Raw genomic sequence first — 21,403 nt, 5'->3', positions numbered from 1 at the left:
AAGTTGTACGGTGTGATTGGTGTGGCTGGTATGAGTCTTACCCGGGATTCAAAATGCCTCCCTTATTGTGTATGCTCGTCCGGGCACAGTACCTAACTGGAGTCTGGAGGAGGGTCATAGGGGGAGGAGCCAGTGCACACCACCTGACCTAGTAAAGCTTTACTTTTTTGTGCCCTGTCTCCTGCGGAGCCGCTATTCCCCATGGTCCTTTCAGGAACCCCAGCATCCACTACGGACTCCGAGAAATAGAATTATCGGTAAGTAAATTCTTATTTTTATCATACTGAACAAGAAAAACAGGTACAATACACATGCAACACAGCCTGAAATACAACACAAGCTTGTCCTATTGCATGCGAGAGGAGAAACAGGAGAGAGGACACCAGCGCTGCACAGCCCAGTGAGTCTGTCAGCTTTTTATATAATCCCCGAGAGGTATGTTACTTGTGCACACTATAGCGGCTCTCCACCTCTACACCCGGTACCAGTGATCCATGGACTTATGGAGGAGTTGTTGAGGCTACTGCTATGCAGAGGAAGGCGCCAAAACGTCGCTGAGCCCGCTCTTATGTAGCTCCACCCCCTGCCATGGCGCCGGAGCTGCTGTTTTATATTTATACTGACCATGTCTCCCTATGTTTGTAGCCTCACATAAATGCTTGGTACAATGCATTTTAGCCAGTCTCACGCAAGGGCTACAGCGGGTCCCCCCTCCCCTCAGGAGGGACCCGTACACCTCACCCGCGCTTCAGCCGAAGTGTGAACCGGGGGACCCCCTAGTATACACATACACACACATATATACATACACCTCTCTATGGACTTTTTATGAACTATGGAGACGGAAAAAACCCAGAGATGTTGTCTGTCTGTTCATTCCGGCACCACACAAATACTAATTGATGAATTTGGATAGCATTTTCATTATTGTATAGCTTTGTGACCTAAACAGAAAATAAGAATTTACTTACCGATAATTCTATTTCTCGGAGTCCGTAGTGGATGCTGGGGTTCCTGAAAGGACCATGGGGAATAGCGGCTCCGCAGGAGACAGGGCACAAAAAAGTAAAGCTTTACTAGGTCAGGTGGTGTGCACTGGCTCCTCCCCCTATGACCCTCCTCCAGACTCCAGTTAGGTACTGTGCCCGGACGAGCATACACAATAAGGGAGGCATTTTGAATCCCGGGTAAGACTCATACCAGCCACACCAATCACACCGTACAACTTGTGATCTAAACCCAGTTAACAGTATGACAACAGAAAGGGCCTCTTAAAGATGGCTCCTTAACAATAACCCGAATTAGTTAACAATAACTATGTACAAGTATTGCAGATAATCCGCACTTGGGATGGGCGCCCAGCATCCACTACGGACTCCGAGAAATAGAATTATCGGTAAGTAAATTCTTATTTTCTCTATCGTCCTAAGTGGATGCTGGGGTTCCTGAAAGGACCATGGGGATTATACCAAAGCTCCCAAACGGGCGGGAGAGTGCGGATGACTCTGCAGCACCGAATGAGAGAACTCCAGGTCCTCCTTTGCCAGGGTATCAAATTTGTAAAATTTTACAAACGTGTTCTCCCCCGACCACGTAGCTGCTCGGCAGAGTTGTAATGCCGAGACCCCTCGGGCAGCCGCCCAAGATGAGCCCACCTTCCTTGTGGAGTGGGCTTTTACAGTTTTAGGCTGTGGCAGGCCTGCCACAGAATGTGCAAGTTGAATTGTGTTACAAATCCAACGAGCAATCGACTGCTTAGAAGCAGGTGCGCCCAACTTGTTGGGTGCATACAATATAAACAGCGAGTCAGATTTTCTGACTCCAGCCGTCCTTGCAATGTATATTTTTAAGGCTCTGACAACGTCCAACAACTTGGAGTCCTCCAAGTCGCTAGTGGCCGCAGGCACCACAATAGGTTGGTTCAGATGAAATGCTGATACCACTTTAGGGAGAAAATGCGGACGAGTCCGCAGTTCTGCCCTATCCGAATGGAAGATTAGATAAGGACTTTTATAAGATAAAGCCGCCAATTCAGATACTCTCCTGGCAGAGGCCAGGGCTAGTAACATAGTCACTTTCAATGTGAGATATTTCAAATCCACCTTTTTCAATGGTTCAAACCAATGGGATTTGAGGAAATCTAAAACTACGTTTAGATCCCACGGTGCCACCGGAGGCACCACAGGAGGCTGTATATGCAGTACTCCCTTGACAAAAGTCTGGACCTCAGGGACAGAGGCCAATTCTTTTTGGAAGAATATTGACAGGGCCGAAATTTGAACCTTAATGGATCCCAATTTGAGACCCATAGATAATCCTGATTGCAGGAAATGTAGGAAACGACCCAGTTGGAATTCCTCCGTCGGAACCCTCCGATCCTCGCACCACGCTACATATTTTCGCCAAATGCGGTGATAATGTTTCACGGTGACTTCCTTCCGTGCCTTAATCAAGGTAGGAATGACTTCTTCTGGAATGCCTTTCCCTTTTAGGATCTGGCGTTCAACCGCCATGCCGTCAAACGCAGCCGCGGTAAGTCTTGAAAAAGACAGGGACCCTGCTGTAGCAGGTCCCTTCTCAGAGGTAGAGGCCACGGTTCGTCCGTGAGCATCTCTTGAAGTTCCGGATACCAAGTCCTTCTCGGCCAATCCGGAACCACTAGTATTGTTCTTACTCTTCTTTGCCGTATGATCTTCAATACCTTTGGTATGAGCGGCAGAGGAGGAAACACATACACTGACTGGTACACCCAAGGAGTTACCAGTGCGTCCACAGCTATTGCCTGTGGATCTCTTGACCTGGCGCAATATTTGTCCAGTTTCTTGTTGAGGCGAGACGCCATCATGTCTACAATTGGTCTTTCCCAACGGTCTATTAACATGTTGAAGACTTCTGGATGTAGACCCCACTCTCCCGGATGAAGATCGTGTCTGCTGAGGAAGTCTGCTTCCCAGTTGTCCACGCCCGGGATGAACACTGCTGACAGTGCTATCACGTGATTCTCCGCCCAGCGAAGAATCTTGGCAGCTTCTGCCATTGCACTCCTGCTTCTTGTGCCGCCCTGCCTGTTTACATGGGCGACCGCCGTGATGTTGTCCGACTGAATCAACACCGGCTTTCCTTGCAGGAGAAGTTCCGCCTGGCTTAGAGCATTGTAGATTGCTCTTAGTTCCAGAATGTTTATGTGAAGAGACTTTTCCAGACTCGTCCATACTCCCTGGAAGTTTCTTCCTTGTGTGACTGCTCCCCAGCCTCTCAGGCTGGCGTCCGTGGTCACCAGGATCCAATCCTGAATGCCGAATCTGCGGCCTTCTAATAGGTGAGCCTTCTGCAACCACCACAGAAGTGACACCCTTGTCTTTGGTGACAGGGTTATTCGCAGGTGCATCTGCAGATGCGACCCTGACCATTTGTCCAACAGATCCCTTTGGAATATTCTTGCATGGAATCTGCCGAATGGAATTGCTTCGTAAGAAGCCACCATTTTTCCCAGGACTCTTGTGCATTGATGTACTGACACTTTTCCTGGTTTTAGGAGGTTCCTGACCAGATCGGATAACTCCTTGGCTTTTTCCTCTGGAAGGAAAACCTTTTTCTGAACCGTGTCCAGAATCATTCCTAGGAACAGCAGACGAGTTGTCGGGATTAAATGGGATTTTGGAATATTCAGAATCCACCCGTGTTGTCTTAGCACCTCTTGAGATAGTGCTAAAGCTGTCTCCAGCTGTTCTCTGGACCTTGCCCTTATTAGGAGATCGTCCAAGTATGGGATAACTAATACGCCTTTTCTTCGAAGAAGAATCATCATCTCGGCCATTACCTTGGTAAAGACCCGAGGCGCCGTGGACAATCCGAACGGCAGCGTCTGAAACTGATAGTGACAGTTTTGAACAATGAACCTGAGGTACCCCTGGTGTGCGGGGTAAATCGGAACGTGTAGATACGCATCCTTGATGTCCAAGGATACCATAAAGTCCCCTTCTTCCAGGTTCGCTATCACTGCTCTGAGTGACTCCATCTTGAACTTGAACTTTTTTATGTAGAGGTTCAAGGACTTCAGATTTAGAATAGGCCTTACCGAGCCATCCGGCTTCGGTACCACAAATAGAGTGGAATAATACCCCTTTCCTTGTTGTAATAGGGGTACTTTGACTATCACCTGCTGAGCGTACAGCTTGTGAATGGCTTCCAACACCCTCTCCCTTTCGGAAGAGACGGTTGGTAAGGCAGACTTCAGGAAACGATGAGGAGGATCCGTCTCTAATTCCAACCTGTACCCCTGAGATATTATCTGCAGGATCCAGGGGTCTACCTGCGAGTGAGCCCACTGCGCGCTGTAATTTTTGAGACGGCCCCCCACTGTCCCCGAGTCCGCTTGAGAGGCCCCAGCGTCATGCTGAGGTTTTTGCAGGAGCCGGGGAGGGCTTCTGTTCCTGGGAAGGAGCTGCCTGTTGGTGTCTCTTCCCTCTTCCTCTGCCTCGTGGCAGGTACGACAAGCCCTTTGCTCTCTTATTTTTGTAGGAGCGAAAAGGCTGCGGTTGAAAGGTCGGTGCCTTTCTCTGTTGGGGAGTGACTTGAGGTAAAAAAGTGGATTTCCCGGCAGTAGCCGTGGCCACCAAGTCTGATAGACCAACTCCAAATAACTCCTCCCCTTTATACGGCAAAACCTCCATGTGACGTTTTGAATCCGCATCGCCTGTCCACTGTCGTGTCCATAAGGCTCTTCTGGCTGAAATGGACATAGCACTCACCCGAGATGCCAGTGTGCAAATATCCCTCTGTGCATCACGCATATAGATAAATGCATCCTTTATTTGTTCTAACGACAGTAAAACATTGTCCCTATCTAGGGTATCAATATTTTCAATCAGGGATTCTGACCAAACTACTCCAGCACTGCACATCCAGGCAGTTGCTATAGCTGGTCGTAGTATAACACCTGCATGTGTGTATATATTCTTTTGAATAACTGCCATCTTTCTATCTGATGGATCCTTAAGTGCGGCCGTCTCAGGAGAGGGTAACGCCACTTGTTTGGATAAGCGTGTGAGCGCCTTGTCCACCTTAGGGGGTGTTTCCCAGCGCGCCCTAACCTCTGGCGGGAAAGGGTATAATGCCAATAACTTTTTTGAAATTATCAACTTTTTATCAGGAGCAACCCACGCTTCATCACACACGTCATTTAATTCTTCTGATTCAGGAAAAACTGTTTGTAGTTTTTTCACACCATACATAATACCCTGTTTTACGGTATCTGTAGTATCAGCTAAATGTAACGTCTCCTTCATTGCCAAAATCATATAACGTGTGGCCCTACTGGAAAATACGTTTGAATTTCTACCGTCGTCACTGGAATCAGTGCCCGTGTCTGGGTCTGTGTCGACCGACTGAGGCAAAGGGCGTTTTACAGCCCCTGACGGTGTTTGAGGCGCCTGGACAGGCATTAATTGATTGTCCGGCCGCCTCATGTCCTCAACTGACTGTTTAAGGGAAGATAAACCATCACGTAATTCCACAAATAAAGGCATCCATTCTGGTGTCGACCCCCTGGGGGGTGACATCTGCATATTTGGCAATTGCTCCGCCTCCACACCAATATCGTCCTCATACATGTCGACACCACGTACCGACACACACCGCAAACTCACAGGGAATGCTCTAATGAAGACAGGACCCACTAGCCCTTTTGGGGAGACAGAGGGAGAGTCTGCCAGCACACACCACAAAGCGCTATATATACAAGGGATATCCTTATATTAAGTGCTCCCTTATAGCTGCTTTAATATATATATATATAGCCATTAATGTGCCCCCCCTCTCTGTTTTACCCTGTTTCTGTAGTGCAGTGCAGGGGAGAGACCTGGGAGCCGTTCTGACCAGCGGAGCTGTGACAGAAAATGGCGCCGTGTGCTGAGGAGATAGGCCCCGCCCCTTTTTCGGCGGGTTCTTCTCCCGCTATTTTTCCAGTCAGGCAGGGGTTAAATATCTCCATATAGCCCCTATGGGCTATATGTGAGGTATTTTTAGCCTTGTATAAGGTTTATATTTGCCTCTCAGAGCGCCCCCCCCCAGCGCTCTGCACCCTCAGTGACTGCCCAGTGAAGTGTGCTGAGAGGAAAATGGCGCACAGCTGCAGTGCTGTGCGCTACCTTATGAAGACTGAGGAGTCTTCAGCCGCCGGTTTCCGGACCTCTTCACGCTTCAGCATCTGCAAGGGGGTCGGCGGCGCGGCTCCGGGACCGGACTCCACGGCTGGGCCTGTGTTCGATCCCTCTGGAGCTAATGGTGTCCAGTAGCCAAGCAGCAAATCCACTCTGCATGCAGGTGAGTTTACTACTTTCCCCCTAAGTCCCACGTTGCAGTGATCCTGTTGCCAGCAGGACTCACTGTAAAGAAAAAAACCTAAACTAAACTTTCTCTAAGCAGCTCTTTAGGAGAGCCACCTAGATTGCACCCTTCTCGTTCGGGCACAAAATCTAACTGGAGTCTGGAGGAGGGTCATAGGGGGAGGAGCCAGTGCACACCACCTGACCTAGTAAAGCTTTACTTTTTTGTGCCCTGTCTCCTGCGGAGCCGCTATTCCCCATGGTCCTTTCAGGAACCCCAGCATCCACTTAGGACGATAGAGAAACGGAGGTATGTGTGATCTCAGTGTGACATCAGGTACGGAACTTGACTCAGCCCAAGTTATGCAACGGCACCGGACGTGACTGCTCTGCAGAAGAACCTAATTTAGGCAGAGATTATGGCGTCTATTCAATTATTGTCAGAGAAGCAGCATTTCCCGACTTTTATAGGTCGAATCTGGATTCGACCTATTTAAGTCCAGTGCCGTTTTTACGACTTGTTTTGCAAATGTGCGGGCATTTTTTACCCATTTTCGACAATGCCGATTTGACTTTAAAAAGTCGAAAATGGGCTACACCTGTAGAAAATGGGCTACACCTGTTGAAAACACACGCAAATTAAATAGTGCAGTGTCGGATCGATCTGACACCAATTGAATACACCCCTGTAACGGGATGTGGTGCAGGTGAGACTGTTTACACCACCTATACCTCTCATCCCCAACAAATTTCCTTTCAATTCACGAGTCTCCAGTTTCCTGTGAGCGTCTGCTTAACTATGACTGTCAGCAAGTCGCAGAGGTAAACGCTCAGGGCTGCAGGCATAGATCTAAGGACCAGCTGCTTCTCCCACGGGCAGCTTTACATGGCTTGCTCACGAGTTATTAGCCCCAAGCATCTTTTTGTGTTAATCCCTGAAGGATTAACAAGAGCAAAGCCGTGGGCAAATGCTAGTATATTATAAAAATTTCTTTGTAAACAATATTTGCAGTTTTTCCTTCATGTAAAGCTGCCCATGGGAGAAGCAACTGGTCCTACGCCTGCAGGAGTGAACTTTTGCCCCTGCAACTTGTTAATCATCACAGCAAAACAGACGCTTACAGGAAACTGCAGGCGCTTGAATTGAAAAGGAAAAATGTTGGGGATAAGGGGATACATGGCATTATCCTGCACCAAATCCCGTTAGAACCTCGGCCTCAAATAGGTTCCTCTGCAGAGCAGTCACTAAGTTGGGTTCCACTGCATAACTAGAGTCAAGTTCTGCAGAAGCACCAACTTTCAGTGCACGGACTGTCAAGCGTCTGGTTTTTCCTCTATTGCTCCTCTCCCTGAGGTTACATTTAGACCATACATACCTCCGTTTCTATATATAATTTTCACCATAAACAGAGTAAGACCAGATTAAATGTCTTCTGCACGTAGTTGCCCTGCAGAGCCACACATTTCTGCCAGCATTTTTTGACCTTCAGCAGCCCATCATTATAGAAGTCCTGTGATTGCCTCAAGAACCACTGTTCCAATTCCAGAATGACATAATTTGTGTTGTCAAGTGACCTACCCTGTAGTGGCTTCTTAATCTCAGGGAAGAAAAGGAAGTCGCTGGTTGAGAGATCAGGTAAATTGGGCTGACGGGGCAAAATTTCATTGCCACACTTGTCGGCTTTCACAGCGGATGCTTGGGAGGTATGTGCGGGTATATTTTTGACTAAGAGATTAATGCCTTTGCTGATCATACAACAACATTTTTCTTTCATGTCATCTTGCAACTTCCCTGGAAGGGTGGAGCAGTAAGCGCTGGTGATAGTCTGACCCATCGGAAGGTAAACATTAGGATTAACGGTCAGCATGATCTTCCCTGCAGATTTCTGCACCTCAGCCTTTCATTTATTTGGTCTCCGGATCGTACAGGTAGACGCAGCATTCATCCATAGTCATGAGACGTGCAAAGAAATTCTCTTCATCCTGCTCCAGCAGAGACAACATCCGCTGCAAATGTGAACATGGAGTTCGGGGTCAGCAAGCGGGAAACCCATCGTGATGACACTTTAGACATGTGCAGTTGCTCATATATAATCTTCCACATACTTCCATAACTTCAACTTCGTCCATAACCACTTCAATGGTTAGTCATCTGTCCTCGAGGACAAGCGCTTCTACTTTCTTCACCATGTCAAGATCCATGATTGATGATTTCCCGGATCAAGGCTCATCTGAAAGGGACATGTGTCCAGTTTGAAAGTTTATTTTCCACCTCACAACACTGTTATATGATGGTCTTTCTTCACCATACAAAGCCACCATTTCATCATGGATTTGGTGGGCACTGCTACCCTTAAAATGGAGGAACTTAACACTGCAGGCTTCAGTTATGCAGGTTACTGACATCTATCAGCTCTTGAAACGAAACAAGCTGACATAGGTAGCTGTAATTTACAACATCATACACATAGGGATTAATAATTATGTTGATTAAATTACAGTACATGTGGATATCTCAATAACTTCATAGTGATAATTGAAACTTTATGATGATACTCCCTCATGGTATATGTTCAAGATACTGGCTGTCGGGATCTCGGCAGTCGAAATATTGATACCGGAATACAAACGCCCATCAGAACACTGACGCCGGAATACCGAAGGCAAGTATAGCGGGGAGGGTTAGGGTTTGGCCGGGAGGGGAGGTTGGGGTGCGGGCTTTGGGGGTTTCTAACACCTTAGCCGTGTATATGTCTGGTAAAATACTCCTGAACCGAAAAATATTTCGGCAAGCCTGTTAACTAATGGACAATGCCTACTTGAAAGTATTAATACAGAGGCATAATCAGTACCTTAGAAGAGATACATTTCTATAGGTAAATGTATAAGTCGCTTTACTTGCTCCCTACAATTTTTCAGTTGGCTCCTTGATTAAAAAAAAAAAAAAAAGGTTACATTTAGCCCAACTGCTTCATTAAGATTTGAAAATAAATTAATAAATAAAATGCATAAATAAAAGACAGAATTGCTTCGGTTGAAAAGTTCATATCATGAGTACACACTGTTTTAACCAGAGAATAATGGGGTAATAAATCACAAACAATTCGATTTGTGGTAACTAACCATGAATTATGGACAAGAAAAAAAAAATTAAATTGAAAGCGCAATTCAGCATTTTCTTCCTAGACACAATTTTCCATCATTCTCAGCCATTGCTCCAGCAAGAAGTAGGTCTACTATACACTGTGGGACATTAACCATTTGGCCAGCCAATTACTGTACATAAAAACTAAACTTCAAACGTAGTACAGAATGGACATTTGTATAAGCATGATCAGTCATGTCTAAAAATGCTGGATTGCGCCAGTTGCATAGAATTATAAGCAGACCTCCGGGAACTTGAAGGAGGGGCAATTGTTTGGCAGTGTTTAGGGGGAGCTTCAGTGGCCAAGTCAGCTTAACTTTATAATGTTTCACTAGTAATGCAATCTTACGAGTTTTCCAAATCCATATATCAAAGGGGAACAGTATGTGGAGACAACAGGACCTTCATATGCATTTATTCGAAGTGCAAAATAAGACCGGTAAGCAACAGCCTATCAACTGACAGCAGCTAACTCCATCAGAAAGGGTCCCAGGAGACCTCCAGAGCTTGGGGAGTCACGTCAGATTGTAGTGCAAGAGCTGTACATGCTTGGAAAGGAGCAATATTCTACCGCCAGTGGATGAAGGTGATGAGGTCAGTGGGTGCCACATCTTTCACATGTGGCACCAACCTTCACATGTGGCAGGGCCACATGGTACCACATCCTTCACACGTGGCAGGGCCTAGTTTTCTAAGGCAATGAGTGCACTCCAATCATGCCTGGAAAATATGCAGACCCACCATAGGGTTGGGTTCCGGTGGGTCTGCATATTTTCCAGGAATGATTGGAGTGCACTCATTGCCTTAGAAAACTAGGCCCTGCCAGCCTAGCATCAGCGAGGACTCTTGTGGAGGAGCGATGCTGCACCCGGACATTGGAAGACTCTGAGCCAATGTGCATACTGTGCGTCCCGCAAGGGATGACAACACTATTAAGTGGCTTCATATTGGTGATGACAAATACAACGAGAACGGCACTTGTGAATAAAAAGGAGTTCAGGTGAGCACCACATCAAACATCTTTTTCTCAGTTATCCTATAGGCTGGACGACTCCCCCCCTCCCCCCTCCCTCCCCCCTGCCTCCCCTCCCCCCCCCCCCCTCCCCCCTCCCCTCCCGTGTCTGAGCAACCACCATTAATGCCCGACTCTTATGTGTGAATATTCTGCTCCTAACCCAGTCTTAAGACAAGTGGAAGAACCAACCAGCAATGTGACACTGATCTCATTTCTGCATATTTCTCAGGAGGTCCCATCAGTGCCATTCCTCATTTCTCAGGTTCTTACGTGCACCTAGGCCATCTCTATGTTTAGAAACTGGAGAGAACAATCCTTGGCTAGCAATGTAAGCGATATAGGGGGTACACAGAGCGATATGTACCAAACATTGGAAAGCATAGAGAAGTGAACAAGTGTAGAAGTTGCCCATACCAAACCAATCAGCTTCTACCCTTCAATTTATGGAATGTACTATATATATATATATATATATATATATATATATATATATATATATATATATATATATATATATATATATATATATATAAAAAAAAAGATTTTACTCACCGATAAATCTATTTCTCGTAGTCCGTAGTGGATGCTGGGGACTCCGTCAGGACCATGGGGAATAGCGGCTCCGCAGGAGACAGGGCACAAAAAGTAAAAGCTTTTGGACCTAGGTGGTGTGCACTGGCTCCTCCCCCTATGACCCTCCTCCAAGCCTCAGTTAGGATACTGTGCCCGGACGAGCGTACACAATAAGGAAGGATTTTGAATCCCGGGTAAGACTCATACCAGCCACACCAATCACACCGTACAACTTGTGATCTGAACCCAGTTAACAGTATGATAACAGAGGAGCCTCTGAAAAGATGGCTCACTACAACAAAAACCCGATTTTGTTAACAATAACTATGTACAAGTATTGCAGACACTCCGCACTTGGGATGGGCGCCCAGCATCCACTACGGACTACGAGAAATAGATTTAATCGGTGAGTAAAATCTTATTTTCTCTAACGTCCTAAGTGGATGCTGGGGACTCCGTCAGGACCATGGGGATTATACCAAAGCTTCCAAACGGGCGGGAGAGTGCGGATGACTCTGCAGCACCGAATGAGAGAACTCCAGGTCCTCCTCAGCCAGGGTATCAAATTTGTAGAATTTAGCAAACGTGTTTGCCCCTGACCAAGTAGCTGCTCGGCAAAGTTGTAAAGCCGAGACCCCTCGGGCAGCCGCCCAAGATGAGCCCACTTTCCTTGTGGAATGGGCTTTTACAGATTTTGGCTGTGGCAGGCCTGCCACAGAATGTGCAAGCTGAATTGTACTACAAATCCAACGCGCAATAGTCTGCTTAGAAGCAGGAGCACCCAGCTTGTTGGGTGCATACAGGATAAACAGCGAGTCAGATTTCCTGACTCCAGCCGTCCTGGAAACATATTTTCAGGGCCCTGACTACATCCAGCAACTTGGAGTCCTCCAAGTCCCTAGTAGCCGCAGGCACCACAATAGGTTGGTTTAGGTGAAACGCTGAAACCACCTTAGGAAGAAATTGAGGACGAGTCCTCAATTCCGCCCTATCCGAATGAAATATCAGGTAAGGGCTTTTATAGGATAAAGCCGCCAATTCAGATACTCGCCTGGCAGAAGCCAGGGCCAACAACATTACCACTTTCCATGTGAGATATTTTAATTCCACCGTGGCAAGTGGCTCAAACCAATGTGATTTTAGGAATCCCAAAACTACATTGAGATCCCAAGGTGCCACTGGGGGCACAAAGGGAGGCTGTATATGCAGTACCCCTTTTACAAAAGTTTGAACTTCAGGAAATGAAGCCAATTCTCTCTGAAAGAAAATCGACAAGGCCGAAATTTGAACCTTAATGGACCCTAACTTTAGGCCCATGGACAGTCCTGTTTGCAGGAAATGTAGGAAACGACCTAGTTGAAATTCCTCTGTCGGGGCCTTCTTGGTCTCGCACCACGCAACATATTTTCGCCAAATACGGTGATAATGCTGTGCGGTTACATCCTTCCTAGCTTTAATCAGGGTAGGAATAACTTCATCTGGAATGCCTTTTTCCTTCAGAATCCGGCGTTCAACCGCCATGCCGTCAAACGCAGCCGCGGTAAGTCTTGGAACAGACAGGGTCCCTGCTGAAGCAGGTCTCTTCTTAGCGGCAGAGGCCACGGGTCCTCTGTGAGCATCTCTTGAAGTTCCGGGTACCAAGTCCTTCTTGGCCAATCCGGAGCCACTAGTATAGTTCTTACTCCTCTCCGTCTTATAATTCTCAGTACCTTGGGTAAGAGAGGCAGAGGAGGGAACACATACACTGACTGGAACACCCAAGGTGTTACCAGAGCGTCCACAGCTATTGCCTGCGGGTCTCTTGACCTGGCGCAATACCTGTCTAGTTTTTTGTTGAGGCGAGACGCCATCATGTCCACCTTTGGTTTTTCCCAACGGTTCACAATCATGAGGAAGACTTCCGGATGAAGTCCCCACTCTCCCGGGTGTAGGTCGTGTCTGCTGAGGAAGTCTGCTTCCCAGTTGTCCACTCCCGGAATGAACACTGCTGACAGTGCTATCACATGATTTTCCGCCCATTGCAGAATCCTTGCAGCTTCTGTCATTGCCCTCCTGCTTCTTGTGCCGCCCTGCCTGTTTATGTGGGCGACTGCTGTGATGTTGTCCGACTGGATCAACACCGGCTGACCCTGAAGCAGAGGCTTTGCTAGGCTTAGAGCATTGTAAATTGCCCTTAGTTCCAGTATATTTATGTGAAGTGAAGTCTCCAGGCTTGACCACACTCCCTGGAAGTTTCTTCCTTGTGTGACTGCTCCCCAGCCTCTCAGGCTGGCATCCGTGGTCACCAGGATCCAGTCCTGAATGCCGAATCTGCGGCCCTCTAGGAGATGAGCACTTTGCAGCCACCACAGAAGAGATACCCTTGTCCTTGGAGACAGGGTTATTTTCTGATGCATCTGAAGATGCGATCCGGACCATTTGTCCAGCAGATCCCACTGAAAAATTCTTGCGTGGAATCTGCCGAATGGAATCGCTTCGTAAGAAGCCACCATTTTTCCCAGGACCCTTGTGCATTGATGCACTGACACCTTTCCTGGTTTTAGGAGGTTCCTGACTAGCTCGGATAACTCCCTGGCTTTCTCCTCCGGGAGAAACACCTTTTTCTGGACTGTGTCCAGAATCATCCCTAGGAACAGCAGACGTGTCGTCGGAATCAGCTGCGATTTTGGAATATTTAAAATCCACCCGTGCTGTTGTAGTACTTCTTGAGATAGTGCTACTCTGACTTCTAACTGTTCTCTGGACCTTGCCCTTATTAGGAGATCGTCCAAGTAAGGGATAATTAATACGCCTTTTCTTCGAAGAAGAATCATCATTTCGGCCATTACCTTGGTAAAGACCCGGGGTGCCGTGGACAATCCAAACGGCAGCGTCTGAAACGGATAATGACAGTTCTGTATTACGAACCTGAGATACCCTTGGTGAGAAGGGCAAATCGGGACATGGAGATAGGCATCCTTGATGTCCAGAGACACCATATAGTCCCCTTCTTCCAGGTTCGCTATCACTGCTCTGAGTGATTCCATCTTGAATTTGAATCTTTTGATATAAGTGTTCAAAGATTTTAGATTTAAAATCGGTCTCACCGAACCGTCTGGTTTCGGTACCACAAACAGTGTGGAGTAATATCCCTTCCCTTGTTGTAGGAGGGGTACTTTTATTATCACCTGTTGGGAGTACAGCTTGTGAATGGCTCCCAATACCGCCTCCCTGTCGGAGGGAGCTATTGGTAAAGCAGACTTCAGGAACCGGCGAGGGGGAGACGTCTCGAATTCCAATTTGTACCCCTGAGATACTACTTGCAGGATCCAGGGGTTCACTTGCGAGTGAGCCCACTGCGCGCTGAAATTTCTGAGACGACCTCCCACCGTACCCGAGTCTGCTTGTAAGGACCCAGCGTCATGCTGAGGACTTGGCAGAAGCGGAAGAGGGCTTCTGTTCTTGGGAAGAAGCTGTCTGCTGCAGTCTTTTTCCCCTTCCTCTACCCCGGGGCAGATATGACTGTCCTTTTGTCCGCTTGCCTTTATGGGAACGAAAGGACTGATGCTGAAAAGACGGTGTCTTTTTCTGTTGAGAGGTGACTTGAGGTAAAAATGTGGATTTCCCAGCCGTTGCCGTGGTTACCAGGTCTGATAGACCGACCCCAAATAACTCCTCCCCTTTATACGGCAATACCTCCATGTGCCGTTTTGAATCCGCATCACCTGACCACTGTCACGTCCATAACCCTTTTCTGGCAGAAATGGACATCGCACTTACTCTTGATGCCAGAGTGCAAATATCTCTCTGTGCATCTCGCATATATAAAAATGCATCTTTTAATTGCTCAATAGTCAATAAAATACTGTCCCTATCCAGGGTATCAATATTCTCAGTCAGGGAGTCCGACCACGCCACCCCAGCACTGCACATCCAGGCTGAGGCGATTGCTGGTCGCAGTATAACACCAGTATGTGTGTATATACTTTTAAGGATATTTTCCAGCCTCCTATCTGCTGGCTCCTTAAGGGCGGCCGTTTCTGGAGACGGTAACGCCACTTGTTTTGATAAGCGTGTGAGCGCCTTATCTACCCTAGGGGGTGTTTCCCAACGAGCCCTAACCTCTGGTGGGAAGGGATATAGTGCCAATAATTTTTTAGAAATTAGCAGTTTTTTGTCGGGGGTAACCCACGCTTCATCACACACTTCATTCAATTCCTCTGATTCAGGAAAAACTACGGGTAGTTTTCACACCCCACATAATACCCCTTTTCGTGGTACTTGCAGTATCAGAGATGTGCAAAACCTCCTTCATTGCCGTGATCATGTAACGTGTGGCCCTACTGGAAAATACGTTTGTTTCTTCACCGTCGACACTGGAGTCAGTGTCTGTGTCTGGGTCCGTGTCGACCCACTGAGGTAACGGGCGTTTTATAGCCCCTGGCGGTGTTTGAGACGCCTGGACAGGCACTAACTGAGCTGCCGGCTGTCTCATGTCGTCAACAGTTTTTTGTAACGTGCCGACACTGTCACGTAATTCCTTAATTACGGCCATCCATTCAGGTGTCGACTCCCTAGGGGGTGACATCACCATTATAGGCAATTGCTCCGCCTCCACATCATTTTCCTCCTCATACATGTCGACACACACGTACCGACACCCAGCACACACACAGGGAATGCTCTGATAGAGGACAGGACCCCACTTAGCCCCTTGGGGAGACAGAGGGAGAGTTTGCCAGCACACACCAGAGCGCTATATATGTATAGGGACAACCTTACAATAAGTGTCTATCCCTTATAGCTGCTTATATCTGTTATTTTGCCAAATAAGTGCCCCCCTCTCTTTTTTACCCTGTTTCTGTAGTGCAGGATGCAGGGGAGATTCTGGGAGCCTTCCTACCAGCGGAGCTGTGTGGGAAAAATGGCGCTGTGTGCTGAGGAGATAGGCCCCGCCCCCTTCTCGGCGAGCTCTTCTCCCGCTTTTTTCTGGAAAACTGGCAGGGGTTAAATACATCCATATAGCCCAGGAGCTATATGTGATGTATTTTTTGCCAAATAAGGTAAATTCATTGCTTCCCAGGGCGCCCCCCCCCCCCCAGCGCCCTGCACCCTCAGTGACCGAAGTGTGAAGTGTGCTGAGAGCAATGGCGCACAGCTGCAGTGCTGTGCGCTACCTTATGAAGACAGGAAAGTCTTCTGCCGCCGATTTATGGACCTCTTCTTGCTTCAGCATCTGTAAGGGGGCCGGCGGCGCGGCTCCGGGACCCATCCATGGCTGGGCCTGTGATCGTCCCTCTGGAGCTAATGTCCAGTAGCCAAGAAGCCCAATCCACTCTGCACGCAGGTGAGTTCGCTTCTTCTCCCCTTAGTCCCACGCTGCAGTGAGCCTGTTGCCAGCAGGACTCACTGAAAATAAAAAAACCTAAGTATACTTTTACTTCTAAGCAGCTCAGGAGAGCCACCTAGATTGCACCCTTCTCGGCCGGGCACAAAGATCTAACTGAGGCTTGGAGGAGGGTCATAGGGGGAGGAGCCAGTGCACACCACCTAGGTCCAAAAGCTTTTACTTTTTGTGCCCCGTCTCCTGCGGAGCCGCTATTCCCCATGGTCCTGACGGAGTCCCCAGCATCCACTTAGGACGTTAGAGATTATATATATATATATATATATATATATATATATATATATATATATATATATATATATATATATATTGTACCTCAAAGCTGATTGGTTGTTATGGGCAACTTCTCAACTTGCCAACTTCTCCGCTGCTTGATACATCTCCCCCAAATACTCTACTGGTGCAATGAACTTGCTATGAAAATATGTTTTCACTACTATGTCAGTGTTAGCCTAATTACGTTCCTGGGCAACAGATCACTAACTGCCCAGCAAGTATTAGATCCCTAGTACCAGTGACCCAACAGTATTGAGGGAACCTGGATATCCACTCAACCAACGTTCAGCCTAATGAGACACTGTCCCCCATTATCTGACGCATTTTGCATAACTGGGGAATGCACACAATAATGCATGCAGGAGATGTTATCACCCCCAAAAAAAGAAAAAAAAAATCCTGACAATTTGAGTGTTTTTGGAAAGAAAAAATTGCCAGTAAAAGGGTCTATTCAATTGGTGTTGGATCCTCTCCGATGGAGAGGATCAGACACTGCACTATTCAATTTCCGGGCATTTCCGACAGGTTTAGCCCGTTTTCGACAATGCCAATCCAACTTTTCTATAAAGTCGGATCGGCATTGAAGAAAACGGGCCAAAAACCTGTCGGAAATGTCCGCAAATTCGACAATATCCGTGGATCCGCTGCTAACCCATCGATCCATGTGTATTCCGACAAGTCGGGAAGACAGCAAATGACTTGAATAGGTCGAATCCAGGTTCGACCTAAAAAAGTCGGAAAAAGCCCTTGTTCAGACTTGTCGGATCAATTGCATAGACCCCTAAGTGGTTAAGTAAAGAGGAACAGGAGCTTACTTACATAATTACAAATATACTGCAAATATTTTGTATCAGCCTAATGTACCATGGAGGTATGGTAGAAGATCACTTAATAGTTACGTTGTTACGTCTTAATACTGTGACACCTTATGGTCTTAACGAGCAACTAAAGGTGTGTACACACAGTAAGATCTTTTCTTCCGATTCTGACTATATAGTCAGAATCGGAAGAAAAGATAGTGCAGATCGCAAGGTGACAGTCACCTTGCGATCCCGATCCGATGCGCGGTCGGCATCGGCCGAAAAAATAGGCTGTGCAGGCAAGTCAATCCTGACTATCTCTATAGAAGAGATAGTCAGGATTGACACTTAGCCAAATTCGCACAGAACCAGGATCGCAAGCACACTCATTATGTGCTGACACGGCCCCCCGTCGCACAGTGAGAATCGAATAAGTCCGAATCTCACCGTGTGTACACGGCCTTAGTCTTAGTTGCTTTCTCTAAACACATCAGTTACTAATATATCGGGACTCTATATTTGTGCCTTAGTTATAATCGTATTTCCTTTTTGACCTTTATTGGTTGATGTATTTTCTTGATATTTAAAAATCGATTCAGTAATATTCATGGTAGTTTGACATTGGAGCCGGAGTTCGTATAAACTCCACACAGATTAACCTTTCTTGCTTTCGAGCTGATGAGAAGACATTCTATCATTGGTTATTGTTTCACTGTATTTTTTAGCCTTTGTACTGCACATTTTGTATGTTTTGTCCTGTTTGTCTCTACAGACCGGGTTGCTAAGCAACGCACAAAGCAGGTGGGGAGCGTGGGAGACGTACGCCATCAGTGATGACGTCATCAAGCCCTGACCCCGGGCGAAGGACGCTGGCGGCACGGTCCTAGAGAAGAGTATATTTAGATAAGCACTTTTTCACTGTATTATCAATTCTGACGTAAGTTTAAAAAACTGAAACGTGAATTGACCGCAGTGTTCTAGCTTCTTTATTCATAACTGAATTCCTGTTAGTGCCGTTCCTACGAATACACATTATAGATATGTACACGCACGCAGATACACACACACTATCATGCACAAGGAGGGCCTCTTCTTGCCCGCAATTCCAGATGTGTTGTCAAGTTCCACGCCTTATGAGCTTCCCATTCAAAAAACATGGACGGATCCCAAGAGCCAGGTAACAGTGCTGTACAGCTGTCAGTTGATTTTTGGGATGGATGGATGGATGGATGGATGCTAAAAAAATAAAAATAAAAAGACAAACTGCCCACCAAAAGAAAGAGCAGCTCATTGTATTTTATTTGCTCTTCTTATCATAGTTTACAGTGGTGAGTGAGCACGCCTTCTCCACATTACCCCATGTATATGGCCTTACACGACTCGTTCTATGCATCTTATGGTAATTATGTTCTGCACCTTTGTTATCTGGAAAACAAAAAGCCGTCGGAAGACACCTGCCTTTTACCAACGGGCAAGTTCTAGCAACTCAATCCTCTGCCTAGTGTACCGATAACTGCTCGCTCCAGTCAGCGAGACATTGGGATGGAAAGGTCAGTGAAGCGCAGCCGGCGTTTCAGCGGGAACTTAGCAGATAAGCTCTACAGACTGAATACATTATGGGAGAAAAAGTAGTAAAGAATCTGGAAAGCATGTCAATGAAAGTCTAGAAAAGATATTAAAAAAAGTTTTGCTGCCCATTCCTTCCAAATACCGGGCAATGCAGCTGTAAAAAAGGGCAACACCACACTGGTTACCCCAACATGTGCTACCTCTCCTGAACACAGGTGTATATGGGGTTTAATTGTAATCATTACTTTCCAAAACCCAAAGAAACTGAATTTTATATATATATATATATATATATATATATATATATATATATATATATATATAAATAATGTAAACTCGCTTTTTTTATTTAACCCCAGTGTGTAAAAGAGCTGAAGTCCATTAAGACACAGCATCTTATTGATATTAAATGCAGTGAAGTTGCAATGTGTGTGGAACCCATTGATAAAGTAGCAGTGGGGAAGGACGCTACAGTAGGCAATCAGAATGAGCTTCCTATTTTTACACCATAGCCACCCGAGACATTGTGCTTAAGATAAGGCTCCCAGTGACAGGTGAGCAGAGAAGGGGAAAGTCAGTCCCTCAGCCCATTTGCTATAGTTATCACTCATAATCCTGCAAGAGCCAATGGATGACACACACTGGGTTTATCACACTAAATCTGTCATGCTAATGGATTTTAGGAAGCCTTGGATTTTCAAATTAACTTGTCCACGGGCAGCTGTGATTATTCCGATTTCTAAATCAACCTTAACTGCAATGCCATTAGCTGTTACTTAATAGAAATTTTCCTTTAGAGATTCGAAATACCATCTGTAAAAAGGAGGAATGAAGCCTTGATCCTCCGTCCCTTGAATATAATGGACTCAGAGGACAAATTAATATACAATCAAGCTCCAGGCTGTCATTGACACCGTTCTTGGGGTAAGTGCCTTCATGCAAAATTTTGTTATATATATATATATATATATATATATATACACACACACACACACACACATATATACACACATACATATATACACACACATATATACACACACACACATATATATATATATATACATACACACACACAAATACACATATACATGTACACATTATATATATGTCTATATATACCCACACACACACAATGTTTTTGTTTAAAATGTGTGTCACTCACTTTAGATAAATACAAATATAAGGATAGTGTACAAGGATTTGGACGCTACATACTTAAAGTGCATCATATGTGAATTATTTCAGAATAGAAATAGAACCACAAGAAGAAGCACTCAGCACACAGTGTTATGTCAGGCTAGTAGAGCTGAGAACTAATAGTTGGATCAGATTATTACATATGGATTACACTTCATGACTAACAGTAACATGCTGGCATTATTGCACTACTACAGTACCTTAATAATAAACTCATACTGTAGCTGTACAGACAAGTAGGACAAAGAGGTACAGTACCGACCACACATTGGGGTGGTGGTGGAAGTACACCCCTATAACCCTGTACTCTTATAATGAGAGAAATAAAAGGTTCAGCAACCTAAGAACACATCTATACATCTGTACTGCAATGTAGGAGATCCAGTACAGTATAACTACAGGTGTAACCATCTACAACCCAACTCTCACATCAGTTCTGGGAAAAGTATCCAACACAAATTCCCAGGCTCACTGGTTCTAAGCTGCCCCTTATGCATGTAACAGTTTAAATAAATTAAATAAATTAAATACATACATACATACATACATAGAGGTCCTAAGGATAACTGAAGACATTTATAAGTCTTAAGATCTTGCTATTACCCAGCGGCAACTAAGTCGGTACAACGCACAGCGGGATGCGACAAAGCCGGCTACACACGCTCATGTAAAACTTTAGGGGGGAAATTCAAATGTGTGAAGTGTCGGTTGGGTGTCTGTCTATTAGATGGGAAAAACAAACACCCAACTGACTTTTCAAACATTTGACTCTCCCCCTATGTCTCTTTACAAACTCCCTGAGTGTTACGTTGTTACACTTCACAAACAGCGGCAGCGCAGCTACATTACCCAGACGCGGCCAGCTCCTACCTTTCCTCTCCGAGCGCTTCTTCCTCCTCCGCTTAAAGCGCCGCCTGACCAGGCTGAAGAGATTGCCCATGTCACAGGCAGCAGTCAGCAGGAGCGATGCCATGGCAGGCTGGGGGTCAGGGCGCTGCTAGTACTCAGCTACAGAGTAACGGAGTCTCTTTATAGCAAGCAGTTAACCCTCTGTCATCCGGCCAGGCAGCAGCACAGGCACCCCCCTCCTCCTTCCTAGCTCAGCAGTGGAGG

General features: G+C 46.2%; 1 protein-coding gene across 3 annotated transcripts in view; it reads right to left on the bottom strand.

Moving 5' to 3' along the window:
* Positions 1–21,403, bottom strand: part of ADARB1 (adenosine deaminase RNA specific B1) — a 230,471-nt gene that overhangs the window by 92,985 nt on the left and 116,083 nt on the right. The window contains exon 1 of one of the 3 annotated variants that reach the window (XM_063933086.1): positions 21,161–21,375. The exons of the other annotated variants lie outside the window; for them this stretch is intronic. Within the exon in view, the coding sequence (XP_063789156.1) occupies positions 21,161–21,263 (103 nt within the window). The 5' untranslated portion in view covers positions 21,264–21,375. Of the gene's footprint in view, positions 1–21,160; positions 21,376–21,403 lie in introns of those variants that run through there. 3 annotated transcript variants of the gene reach the window in all.

Source organism: Pseudophryne corroboree, chromosome 7, assembly GCF_028390025.1.
Source record: "Pseudophryne corroboree isolate aPseCor3 chromosome 7, aPseCor3.hap2, whole genome shotgun sequence".
In the NCBI taxonomy this organism is placed as follows: Eukaryota; Metazoa; Chordata; class Amphibia; order Anura; family Myobatrachidae; genus Pseudophryne; species Pseudophryne corroboree.
This window is presented reverse-complemented; position numbering and strand designations above follow the sequence as displayed.